The sequence below is a fragment of the Mastomys coucha genome, chromosome X (assembly GCF_008632895.1).
Source record: "Mastomys coucha isolate ucsf_1 chromosome X, UCSF_Mcou_1, whole genome shotgun sequence".
In the NCBI taxonomy this organism is placed as follows: domain Eukaryota; kingdom Metazoa; phylum Chordata; class Mammalia; order Rodentia; family Muridae; genus Mastomys; species Mastomys coucha.
Window position 1 is genome coordinate 101,200,472 of NC_045030.1, and position 13,897 is coordinate 101,214,368.

General features: G+C 35.8%; 1 protein-coding gene across 1 annotated transcript in view; it reads right to left on the minus strand.

Annotated features, from left to right (window-relative positions):
* The window catches only part of Tex11 (testis expressed 11), a 219,480-nt gene that overhangs the window by 32,520 nt on the left and 173,063 nt on the right, over positions 1 to 13,897 (minus strand). The window contains exons 20-24 of the mRNA XM_031368858.1: positions 11,633 to 11,673; positions 10,317 to 10,403; positions 8,344 to 8,414; positions 6,093 to 6,209; positions 2,609 to 2,681 (exon numbers count right to left, since the gene is read on the minus strand). Of these exons, the coding sequence (XP_031224718.1) occupies positions 2,609 to 2,681; positions 6,093 to 6,209; positions 8,344 to 8,414; positions 10,317 to 10,403; positions 11,633 to 11,673 (389 nt within the window). The remainder of the gene's footprint in view (positions 1 to 2,608; positions 2,682 to 6,092; positions 6,210 to 8,343; positions 8,415 to 10,316; positions 10,404 to 11,632; positions 11,674 to 13,897) is intronic.

Consider the following 13,897-nt stretch of genomic DNA (forward strand, 5'->3'; position numbering starts at 1 on the left):
AGAGAGAGAGAGAGAGAGAGAGAGAGAGAGAAAGAGAGAAAGAGAAAGAGACAGAGAGAGAATACACACACTTAGACTATAAATGCTTGGATCTATCTATCTACCTACCTACCTACCTACCTTTCTTTCTCTCTCTCTCTCTCTCTCTCTCTCTCTCTCTCTCTCTCTCTCTCTCTCTCTCTTTCTCTCTCTCTCTTCTATCATCTATTACCTAGTTGTACTCCTGGAGAGAATACAGGATTTTGGAGGGACAGCTAGACATACTTTTATTAATTAAAATCACTGAGACAATGTATTTTGCTCTAAGCAATGCTCCAGCCATTTAGATTCTAGTATAAAGTTTTTCTTTTTTCCTTTTTTTTCCCTCAAAATAATTGGTATCTATGGAGATCTGACTCACATATCACAGCTATCTATTCTACAGCAAGAGTCTTTTTAAAAAAAACATCTTATATGAAAATCTAACAGTACTCACAATTTTCTTGGGGTAAAGATTCCAAGCTAAGTCATAGATTACCCACAGAGACTGAAAGGTAGATGGAAGGTCACAGGAACTATTCTTTGGCTCTTTGGGTAGTTTAAGTGTCCTCCTCTATTTTTAAAGCAATCAGTGAGAAATCTCCCTAGTACTGAGCAGTTTTTGATCTTTCATGTATTGTGAGTCTTAATTATTTTCCCCAGCATCTGCCTCTTGCTGCCTCTTTTCACTTTCCTACTTTCTTTTCCCCCTTCCTCTTCAACTCCTGCATGGCATCTAAATTCTTCTTCACTGCCACCTTCACAGATATCCTCTTTCCTGTCTACATATTCATCTTTATCCTCTCCAGAAGTTCTTCCTTACCATCCTAGTATAAGATATTTTTCGGGGGCTGGTGAGATGGCTCAGTGACTGCTGTTCCAAAGGTCCTGAGTTCAAATCCCAGCAACCACATGGTGGCTCACAACTCTCTGTAATGAGATCTGACACCCTCTTCTGGTGTCTCTGAAGACAGCTATAGTGTACTTATTTATAATAATAAATAAATCTTTGAGCCAGAGCGAGCAGGGTTGACCGGAGTGAGTAGAGGTCCTAAAAATCAATTTCCAACAACCAGATGAAGGCTAACAACTATCTGTACAGCTACAGTGTGTACTCCTATGCATAAAATAAATAAATAAATCTTTTAAAAAGATATTTTTCAGATACCTTTTAATATTGTTTTTAAAAATGCTCAACTTTTTTATTCAGTTACTAACTCCTAATTTTTGCTTAATTGCCAGATAATTTTATTTCCTTATGTGTCTTCGAATATATTCAGATTTGTCTTATACTTAATTCTGTAGCTATTGAAAGAAGCACACAAAAAACAAGACATGTTTTTGTTCTTAAGATGTAGCATAGTGTGGCTGGCGAGATGGTTCAGTGGGTAAGAGCACTGACTGCTCTTCCGAAGGTCCTGAGTTCAGACCCCTGCAACCACATGGTGGCTCACAACCACCCGTAATGAGATTGGACGCCCTCTTCTGGTGCTTCTGAAGACAGCTGTAGTAAACTATGCCAGAGCGAGCGGGCCAGAGCGAGTGGGGCCAGCAGAGGTCCTGAGTTCAATTCCCAGCAGCCACACACATGATGGCTCACGGCCATCTGTACAGCTACAGTGTACTCATACACATAAAATAAATAAAATAAATCTTTAAAAAAAGATGTAGCATATGTTTTCAGGTATTGTTAGGTTTTTATAAGATTTTCTATAGTAGATATGTTATAGGTCTTTTCATTTTGACTTTTGCTGGTCTTATTTATTTAAATGGCTGTCATAGATTGAAAAACTAATTAAATCTTAGAGTTTTATGTTCACCTCTAATTACTAAGATAGGACACATGCACAAAAAGAAAACAACAGGCCAATAATCTCTAAATTCTAAGAAACATAATTTATCCACATATTAAAATAATGAAAGACTATGAGAAAATAGGTTTCATTCTAGAAAAGCTATTTTGATTTAATTCTAGGAAATCTATTACAATTCAGTATACTCATACTATAAAAGAAAAACATGATTATTTTCTTAGAGTCTGACAAAGCATATAATTCAACTCAATATCCACTGACTCAATTCTAAAACATGAACAAAATCTAAAAGCCAAAATCTTCTAAGGAAATAGGAAGAAGCTATTCTATTGAATTACAGTAATTTTGATAATCACAAAATTTAGCAGTATATAATATCTGATTTGAAGTCTACTGGTAAATTTGATTAAAGTGAAATCTAATGATGCAAGAGTAATAACATCATGTTAGACAATAATAGCATGTTTTTAAGTTTAATATTATACTTTCTTAGAAACGAAGTATTATTCTCACTATAATATGGAGTAAAAATTCTAACATACAGTATGGAAAAATTCTAAAAGAATTATTTTACTGGTAATGAAGTGCAGTGCAAATTTCTGGTATCCAAAGTTTCTAGTGATTTTATTGTTCAGATCATAAACTCACTTCTGTTTGTGGTACTGGGGATTAAACCTAGGACCTCATGCACACTAGGCAAACACTGTATTACTAACCTACATCCTCAGTATAAATTCTCTTTGTAAATGTGTTAGCAAATTCATTTCCCATTGTACCTGTTCTTTTCAGGAGATTCCAAACAGTTTTGCATTTCTCGATCTGCTCAAGTGCCCTTCTGAATAACTTGTTCTATATGGAAAAAAGGAGATAATTAATCTAAGCTAAAAAAACTTTAAGCAAATTAACATAATTTCAAATTTCATTCCTTAAAATAATCAAAAAATAAAAAATAATTGTTTAGCCAAACATTTTGCAATTAGTATAGAAATACTAGCTTCCAAATGTTCTCTTCCTTATTGTACCAAGAATGTGAAAATTAATAAAAAACCTTGACCATTACCAATTTCTTTAATAATATAGAAACATATTTCCCCTGGAGAGGAGTATGAGGAGCTCCATAAACTCTTCCAAACAAAATAAAAATAACTGATAAAAATTATAAGGTAAGATCCTGCAGGGCTGGGGGTAAAGCAGTATATGTTAAGAGCTTGCTGATGTGGGGCACTGCTTCCATGTCCAGAAACTTTCCCCTCTCTCCTCCCAACAAAACCAAACAATCACATAAAGTCATAGAAAATTGCTCAGAGGGTATGTATTTCTTTGCTCCCAGAGACCTACTAAGTATTAGTAAGAGCAGTGAAAACCTATACACATGAGCCATGGCACGTTTAAATTAACAGTCATGTCGCTATTGTGTTAGCACTGCTTTAATCAGATGTGGACACATTTATAGGCTGGGATTCCTAGGAGGTCCATGTCTGCTAGACTTCCTCACCACTAGGTCTGGATTATAAATGTTTTAATATGAACAAGAACAAGTGAGAGGCCTGGTAGTCTCCTCTACTGAGGCTTTATTTATAGGACAAGGGCAAGGCAAGTTCAAAGTACCTGGTCTCAATTGTTCTAATGTCAGTTAGCTTTTCCATGCCAAGAGACACAAGGCAAAATACCAAGGAGCACAAGTCTTGTTCCATATTCTCCTCAGAGATGAATGTCTGATATAAATCAACCACTGCTATCCTTGCCCCCAGATCTAAAACAGTGGTTAGGATGAAGCCTGGTCCTCTTGAACCATACTGTAGAGTGAACATTGAGCCATTATACTATGCGGAAAGTAGAGCTCAATGGACTAGGCTAGTCAATTTACTAAAAAAAATTACAAGATGTAAACAACAGAGAACAGTAGTTAAGAACATTTGCTAGTTTTGCTGAGGAGCTGGGTTTCATTCCCAGCACACATAGAGCTGTTTCAAACTGCCTGTAACTTCAGTTCCTATTTCTGGTCTCCAGTACCACCAGGTAAGAATGTCAACCACATGCAGGCATACATATGCATAAAAATAGAAATGACTTTGTAAAGGCCCAGATGTTAAACTTAGCAGACATACATTTCAAAACAGCTATTTTATTACATAATTAAATAACTAAAGGAAGCCACATTTAAAGAAGGAATTTGTAAGAATTTTCATTGAATTGATCTCTATTAATAAAGTCATACAAATAAAAAATAACCAAATAAAAATTCTACAATTAAAAATACAATGCAAGAGAAAGGAAGCAATCAGGAATAAAAGACACACGAGATGTCTAGAAGTCAGAGCTAGGACCCAGTGATTAAGAGCACTTGGCCTTCTTGGAGAGGACCCAGGTCTGGTTCCAGCACACATATCAGGTCACTCACTACCATCTGTAATTACAATTCCAGAAGGTCTGATGGACCCCTTTGCCCTTTGTGGACACCTGCACACACATCACGCACATACAGATAAGCAGGCACATACGTGCATGCACATGCACACATGCACACACACACACACACACACACACACACACACACACAAAAATTAAGGAAAAGATATGTGAGATATATAGAAGACAAAAATAAATGGCAGTTTAACTATGAAATAACAGCACTTGTCAATGTATTAAAACCATGTATTAAAAGACAGGTTGCCACACTAGTTTAAAATATAGTTTAAATTCTGTCTATAGGAGATGAGCCTTATATCTAAAAATACAGACTGAAAATAAAAGGATGAAAAAGGCTATGAGTAAGATATTTCAATACCTCTATAAACAATAAAACTAGGAAGAACAAGACACCTTTAGTCATGGGAAACCTGTTTTCCATCTCCACCACTGATCTAGACTACATCACTCTTCCATTGTTCACCTAAAGCATTGTGAGCCAGTTCTGTAAGCCATGTCCTTCTTAGAGACGGTACAAAGTTTGTATCCATTGTCAACTTCAATGAGTTTCTGACAGTCAGTGGATTCATCTTGACAGGGGCAATGGCCTAGAAGGTGCCATGAAAAAGAGCTTTTATTTCTTTCTTGGTTTCCTCAATGACTCATTCGTCATTCAGTATTGTGTTGCTTCATTTCCGTGAGTTCATGAATGCTCTATAGCTCTTTTGTTGTTGATTTGTAGTTTTATTTCAGTAATGAGATTTAATAGGAGAAATTATTTTAGTGGTCCTCTATTTGTTAAGATCTGCTTTTTATACTCTTATATGTTCTACTTTAGATAATGTTCCATGACCTGCAGAGAAGATTGTATATTTTGCAGTGTTTGGGTGAAATGTATATTTAGCTTCTTTGGGTCTGCGGACTGTGGCATGAGTATACTGTGCTTTAAGGCTAATATCCACTTATAAATGAGTACATTCCAATTTTGTCTTTCCGGGTTTGTATTACCTCTCTCGGGATGATGTTTTCTAGTTCCATCCATTTGCCTGCAAATTTGCCTACAAATCATGATGTCCTTGTTTTTAGTAGCTGACTAATATTATACCATTAATTCTTTAAAATCAAACAGAAAGTGATAATCATGTGACTAGAGACAACTTTCTTTGATTTGAAGAAGAAAGATAAAGACTTGAAAGTGTTATGAGAGGTGATAATGCTACCCAAAGAGGTAGGTTCATGAAAAATAAGAATGGAGGGAGGTGTGATGCTAACATCTACAATCTCAGAAAGGCTGAGGCAGAAGCACTCCAATGAGTTGGAGGCCAGTACGGTCTACAATTTGAAACCTTATCTCAAAAAAGCCTTAAGAAAGGAATTGAGAATGGAATTCAGGCAAAGGTAAGGGATTCTGTCTCATTAGACATGACATGCTGATGTATTAAAGCAAATGTAATTGAGTAAAGAAAGCAAGCTAAGTAAATCAGTTCATCTGGCTATTAGAACTCAAGAAACAGATAAGCCTTTCCATAGCAAATGTGTTAGAGAAAACAAAATTGGAGGAAACATTTCGATGAACCATATATAAGCACAGAGGGACAAGATAATGAAGATAAATATTAATAATGTATTAGGAAATACTAGGCCATGGTGAGGTACATCTAAAAAGAAAAGGCTAAGTCAAATATAACATTTGCTTAAGAAGGGATTGACCATTATAAATCTTTGAAATCAAGATTCTTCCAGAATGGAGGAAAATATTTTCTAAGGGGAATAAAAATAAATGTGTCAGGGAAAAGAAATATACCAAAGAGCACATTAATCCTCATCGGTTCTTTGAAGACTGCACATTACCTGTTCACAAGCTGTTGTCGCTTTTCTTCCTTGCTGCAAATCTACTGCAGCTGCTATAAGTAAACACGTTTTCTGTGCAATCAGTAGTCCTTGATCCGAAGGACAAAACAGGGACAGCTGATAAGGAACAACCAGAACATCAATGAATAGTGAGGATTCAGTCAGGTGAACACAATCAGAATGAAAATCAGCAACATCTTGTCTCAATGAGAAAAGGCTGCTGGGAAACCACATGCTGCCATAAAAATGATATAGACTATCACCCTGATTTACAGTTTTAATTTTATATTACTTTTCATTGTTTTTAGCAACTTCCTAGAGATAAAAAGCTTCTCTTCTTCAGTTTTCTTTCTCAATGACAAGTACTGTCATTTGGCCCTGAATGCCTATCTAGCAATTTACTTCTTGGGTGATGCTGTCATTTATGCGTGATTTTCCCCCTGGGAAGTAGTTTTCCCTTTATACTGAACAGAGCCTAAATCAGTACTTCAATTGTTATGCTTGAAGGGGACAGTGTCAAATCTTGACAGGCATTAAACATAACCTCATCATTAACCCTTGTCCTCTAGGTTTAGGAAATACTCAAGAGCTTTTTACTATAATAAAACTCTAGGCCACTCTGATTTCTACATGTCAGTCTTATACAGGCATTATTGCAAATGTCAAAACTAAAATGGACTTATCTCATCTAATCAAAACTGCATTTATACATAAACTTGCAGACATTTTATTTTACTAGTACTGGTGACTGAGCCCAGGACCTTGTGCATGCCAGATAGATATAACACCACTGAGTTACATCCCTGGTCCTCCAAAGACTTTCTTAATCTCCGCAAACATTTATGGGTAACAACCATGACCTTCATGGAATTAATAATATTTTAAGTTGTCCAATCTCTTTAGGTCTTGGGTTACTTAAGGTTAGGAAACTGTGATCTTTAGTTCATTCCAGCTTTAAAATTCTGAACATTTAATTGGTCTCAATTTGTCAGACTGTGATACTTCCAAATGCAGCTGAGGTACATTCTGTCACCTCCTGCTTCCATTCCTCCATTGATACTTGAAGCACTTTCAAACTTTTTTAATGTCAACTTTGGAGGCTGTTATGGTTTGTATATGCTGGGCCAAGGGAGTGGCACTATTAGAGGGTGTGGACCTGTTGGGGTACGTGTGGCCCTGTAGGTGTGTCACTGTGTGTGTGGGCTTTAAGACCCTCATCCTAGCTGCTTGGAAGTCAGTATCCTGCTAGCAGCCGTCAGATGAAGATGTAGAACTCTCAGCTCCTCTCTGCACCATGCCTGCCTGGATGCTGCCATGCTCCTGCCTTGATAATGGACTGAACCTCTGAACCTGTAAGCCAGCCCCAAGTAAATGTTATCTTTATAAGAGCTGCCTTGTTCATGGTGTCGGATCACAGCAGTAAAACCCTAAGACAGAGGAAAATGACTATTTTCTAAATGCTTAAAGGTGAATAATAGCAATTTCACAATTTTTTACATACAGAACCTGTTCTAGGAAACATAATAAAGGAGGCTCAAGCTTCTTATCTCCCTTTTCAGTGCTTGCTGTTCACAGGTACTTATGCTACATTTCTACACACTTATTTGTGTGACCTTTCCTAATGTGTGGTAGCTCTTAACATTGAAGCATGCTCATTCTAACAATACTTAATATAGGACTCTGGAACTCCAGATCCCTTCAAAGGCAAAGGAATGGGCAAAAGAATAGTTCTGTACTGGTAGAACTCTATAATGTAATGGTAGTCTCTATAATGAACTTTTTTCTTTTTTTAATTATTATTCACTTTACATCCTGCTCACTACCTACCTCCTGGCCATCCCCTCCCACAATCCTTCATCCTATCCTTCCCCTTCTCCTCTGAAAGGGTGAGATCCCGGGGTGTCCCACGATCCAGATATGGCTCATCCTCTCCCACTGAGGTAAGATAAGGCAACCCAGATAGAAGAACATATCCCACATAAAGGTAACAGTTTTTGGGATATCCCTCACTTCATTTGTTCGGGACCCACATGAAGATCAAGCTGAACATCTACTACATATGTTGGGGAGTACAGGGGGGTTACATCCAGCTCATGTATGCTTTTTGGTTGGCGATTCAGTCTATAAAGAGCTCCAAGGGTCCAGGTCAGTTGACTCTGTTGGTCTTCCTGTGGAGTTCCTTTCCCCTTCTGGACCCACAATCCCCTATTCTTCCATAGAGTATATAATATATATTTATGATGAGATTTACCTTATAAGAAACCATGAAAAAGTTTTTCATTGCCTCTACATCCTTCTCAGATTGCAGAGCTAAGTTCCAAGCTGAAAGTTAACATGAAATATAATTGTGAAAAATCAACTGTTTAGTTACAGACTCTCTCCACCATAATCTCGACTATCGATTTTCAATGCTAATATGCTGATAACAGGGTTCTTGGAAATAAGTATATTTTAACTTAAAAATGTAAAATTAACTTAAAATGAAATTAATCAGGTCAATAAATTACTTAGTTTTTGAAAAAAGAAATTGATTTTATGATTGTGGGGAAACTTTTTGCCAAGAAATTTAGTGATTCTTAGCACTTCTGATCATCCATTCTAAGTAGGTAACACATGAGGCATTGTTTAATGTTTTTTAAAAGTTTGAGATGTACAAAAAAGAATTCTCAGTACTATCTATTTGTCTGTCTGTCTGTCTATCTATCTATCTATCTATCCATCCATCCATCCATCCATCCAGATGTAATAATAACAATTAAAGAAAGTGGCCATGAATTTGAAAGGGCATGGGATGTTTGTGGGGCAAGGGATAGGGAGGAGCTGAAGGGAGAAAAGGGTGGGGGATGATGTAATTAGATTTTTGTTTAAAAATACAGAAAAGCTGGGCGGTGGTGGCGCAGGCCTTTAATCCCAGCACTTGGAAGGCAGAGGCAGGTGGATTTCTGAGTTTGAGGCCAGCCTGATCTACAGAGTGAGTTCCAGGACAGCCAGGGCTACACAGAGAAACCCTGTCTCGACCCTCCCACCAAACAAAAATGCAGAAAAAAGGAGAGTCACCAAGCGGCAACTGAAAGTCACCAACTCATCACCTGAAAGTGGTAAAAGGAAGATAAACTTTAGGAAAGATCAGAATTTACTAACATCAATAGTTAAGAGTATCTCTGGAACATTTTCTATCTTACAAAGGTTATTAGAAGCTGCAACTAGGTAAACAAATTTGAGTGAGAAAAATACCCCCATTTTTCTAAACCTTCAAAAGGTCAGTTATTAAATCTTTTTATATTTAAAAATGTTTATTTTCCAAATTTCTTAGAATTCACATTACTTATTCATTCCTTTTTTTGCCTAGATTAAACCATCAAAAAATAATTCCATAAAACAGGAATAGGTTCATGTAGAACCAGTCCAAACTGTGATCGTGTTAATTAATAGTTCTTAACTACCTCCATAATTTTATATCATTTTTATTAATTCAGTCTTAGAAAAAGAAAATGGCATAATTCATAATTGTATCACTTGAAAAATTTTAATAAAATAAACATGTCTACATCAAGAAAGACTTTGGCCATTATCAGAACGCTGCAAATTTCTTTTATATCCAGGTTTTCTTCTATGGTAAGCACTACCTTAACTTCTTTCCTTAAGGTATTTTCACATTATTTAAATGCTAAAGTCATAGCAACTTCTCCACACATGAATATAATGCATTTTGATCACATTTATCCTCTCTATTTTTCTTTCTTACCTCTTAAACACATCACTATTTGACTTCCAACACAAAAGCAGGTTTGTGTTTTTTAACTGGTGTATAAACCGAATCATGCATTATGTACTCTTTAATGTCTGGCTGTTCTTATTCAACAGTATGTTTTTGAGATGTATACATATTTTTGTTGGATCACATCAAAGAATATATTCAGCTTTCTAGAGAAGTTTTATGAAAATAATTTGTGAAAATAAAGTATAATTCATAATTTTGTTTTTTGACCACTCTCCATAGGAAAAAAAATAAGCATAGAATACTTTGATATGTATGAGATATATACACTGTTTCATGTGAAATCCTTAATAAATGAATGATCCTACATAAGAGATGTATACATTCCTAGTTTATATACAAGGAAACCAAGATTAAGCAAATTATACATATATACCATAGCTTCAAAAGAAAGAGACATAATCTATTATATCAGAAAATTTTCCATGCCCACATTTTTTTTTTACCTATTTTCCTGAACCAATTGGCATCATTAACCATAGAATCCAAAGTTGAGGGAGCTTCATTAAAACGTTCAGAAAATTTCAGGAGTGCTGTATCAAATAGGAAAATAGGATAATTATTTTATATACTACCAAAGTTTTTAACTATCCTTTAAAAATGGTATGAATCTAGAAAGTTTATTTCTGTACATATGCATATGGTAGCATATCAAAATAATCCAAATGAGGAAAAAGCACTATTAAACTCCATAAAGGCATTAACTCAAATTTTGAGGGAACAAATATATTCTTAGAGAGAATTATAAATGTAATTATTACAATTATTCACTACTTGAGGCACATGCAAGGAGATAAAGAATGGGAATAATAATTAAAACACTAAAATAATTCTTAGTATGGTTGAATCCCTGGGGTTCAATCTCTAGCACCAAACAAAACACCCTAAAATAATCATAGTATCAGTAGACTGGCATAATATTTACTTAGCATCCACAGTAAATATAATGTAGAACCAGAACATGCCATCATCACCAGAAAGCATTTATTACTTACCACATGTTCTTCTCAGAAAAAGAATACCAACCAGCAAAGTTTTCATTTGAAAAGCTTTTGCTCTAAGCCATATTGCTATGTTTTATCTGAGGTATAAAATTCAACTATTGCCATAACTGGATTAAAGTTCCTAAGGTATGGATTTTTGGATATTCTAATAAATGAGAATACCTTTTAAACAAATGGGATACCATTAAAGAAAGCACAGTGCTGATAAAAAGAATGTGATGTTGCTAGACACTAGTTTAAGGACGTCAACAGGAAAGATTACAAGTAGACAGAGAACAGGAGAAGCCTCAGACTTTTGTAAATAGGTAAAATAAAGAAGAAGCAATACAAGCTAGATGAAGTGGTCACATAAAACCAGCAGGGCTTAGAGAATTGTGTTTGTCTTGAATTAACTTTTGCATGTGTAATCATAGGACAGAAAATTAAAAGGGATGGAAGGATAAAAGGAAGAGAGAAAAAATGAATGAAAAGAGGGAAAGAAGGAGGGAAAGAGCATTAGGAAAGCAAGTGTCCTTGAAACAAATGAGGACACAAATGGAGCTGAAATCACATTTTGAAGTAGGTGCTAGTGATGTCAAACACTTCACTTCTAGTGGATGAAAAGACTAAAATAGATCTCTGTGGTAAACATTAATAAAGTGTATAAAATTTAACTAAAATATTAGGTTAGAGTCAGTATGTTCAATATATATTTGGACAATTCAACAGAGGATAGAGGCAAGATGAAGGACTAAAAATAAGCAAGAACACATAATTACCTGTATTCAAGTAGTTCAAAAGTCTACTCAGTTCTTTCCTCCTGGAAAATAAAGAAAAAGAAGTTTTTAAATTGTTCTAAACATTTACTGTAGAAAAATCCCTGAAAAAAACTATCTGTGTCTGAGTAGTGGGCTCAAAATGTAAGATGTACAGTTTCTAGTTCAGGGAGAAGTACTTAAAGAAATGGTCAGCATCCTTAGTCATCACGGAAATACAGATTAAGTTAAATCTATACAAATCTAATATCGATGGTGGCCTGGAATCTCATCTCTAAGAAGTGCCACATAATTTCTAGCATTCTGAGAAAAACCACCTTAAAAAAAACCCATTTATTTAATACAAACTTCCTATTTTCCAGTTGAGGAAACATACTTCATAGCAGAGAATGGTGTCTACAAGGTAATGCACTTAGTGACAAAGACAAATCTACTCTCCTAATCTTTTACTTCTCAGTCAAGTTTGTTTAAGGGCTTAACAAATTTTTAGGAAAGCTTCTGCCTTCCCATTCTGCTTTTAGGAGACTGGAAGTTGACATTCTGACCTAACAAGTAAAAAGTCTGAACAGACTGAAAAAAATCACCAACTCTTCTTGAATCCATAATAGTAGTGAGGAAGAAGGTCAAGCTACTGCCAAAAAGATTGCATTCAGGTAGGACAGGTAAACTGAGACATAGAGCAGAGAGACCTTGGGAACTAATGTCTTAGTGAGCACCTGGACTATGATTGACACATCACTGCATGCTTATCCTGAAAAATTCTTAGAGCTAAAAACTCCAAGGTGCTCCATTACTAACGCTTGTACAAAATTCAGCAAGGTAGCTTAGCTAGGTATGCACAGTAGGCACTGGAAAACAGGCAGGGATGGGGAAAAGAAATTGTTTTGAAATATTCCATAAAACTATATTCTTTAAAATATTTATTTTTTATTTTGTATGAATGAATATTATGCTTACATATATGCACATGCATCATATGTTTGCCCATGAAGGATAGATGCATGTGAGATCCCCTGGAACTGGTGTTATGGATGGTTACAAACCACCATGTGGGCACTGGGAACCAAATTCAGGTTCTCTAAAAGTATACCATATCTCTTAACTGTTGAGCTATTGCTCCAGCCCCTATGTTCTTTTTAAAAAGTATTTTTTTATTATTATGTATGGATATGTATGCCACAGTGAATGGCTGAAGACTAGAGGATAGCATTGTGGAGTTAGTTCTATACTTTCCCATTAATCCAAAACACAAACTCAGGTTCCCAGGCTTGCTTAAGCAAGTGTCGTTACCTGCGGAAGCATCTTCTCAGCTCAATATTCTGTTCTTTTAAAATAAAATCTGATCTCTAAACAAACTAACCAGACTTCAGCTTCAACCCTCTGGTTGAAGAGCTTAATTCTGTGGAAATAGCTGAAACCAGTTCACTTAAGCCATCTAGACTGTATAAAGGGGGAGAGAAAACTAGAGCAATTTCTCTCCCACATACCTCACCAGCACACAACTAAAAAGCCTATTTGTAGCACTTCTTTTAACTTGGTATAACATGTCTTTTTCTTGAGGAAATAGGAAAATCATACTAAAAGGCAAAAAATAATTGGGAGAGACAAAACCAGTATTAGACAGACATGGCAGAGATGATATATGATTAGATTGGGAGTGTGTGTGTGTGTGTGTGTGTGTGTGTGTGTGTGTGCATGTATGAGAGGGGGTGGAGGGACTCTAGAGAACCATGACTAGTACACAAGCATATATGGGCAATACAAAAAGAGTCAAAATAATTCTAAGAAAGAACCAAAAATAAATGCTGGGATTTCAAAACATTAGCAGAAACAAAAATTCCTGCGATAGCCTTGTAAGCAGGGCAGACACAGCTGAAAGGGTTTGTACCAAGAAAAATTTCAAATACCTTAAACCAAAGAGAATAATAACAAAAAAATCCAAGGACTGTAGAACAACTTTAAAAAGTGAAGTGTGTAATGGTAACACTGGAAAAAGAAAGATCAAAACAGAAGAAATGTGCAAAACCCTAATGATTGACATACCCTCACAAATTAACCTTATGTACCAAACCAAAGATCAACAAACAGAATTCTTACAATCTCCTTTGAGGATACACTCCCAGTGATCAAAGGACTTCCAACTAGGCCCTGCTTCTTTAAAGTGCTACAAAATTTCTCAATACTGCCTTTCTATGATATGAGCCAAGCCTTGAATCATAATGGACCCTTGGAGACCTCAACCTATGTCCAAACGGCACAGAAAGCCTC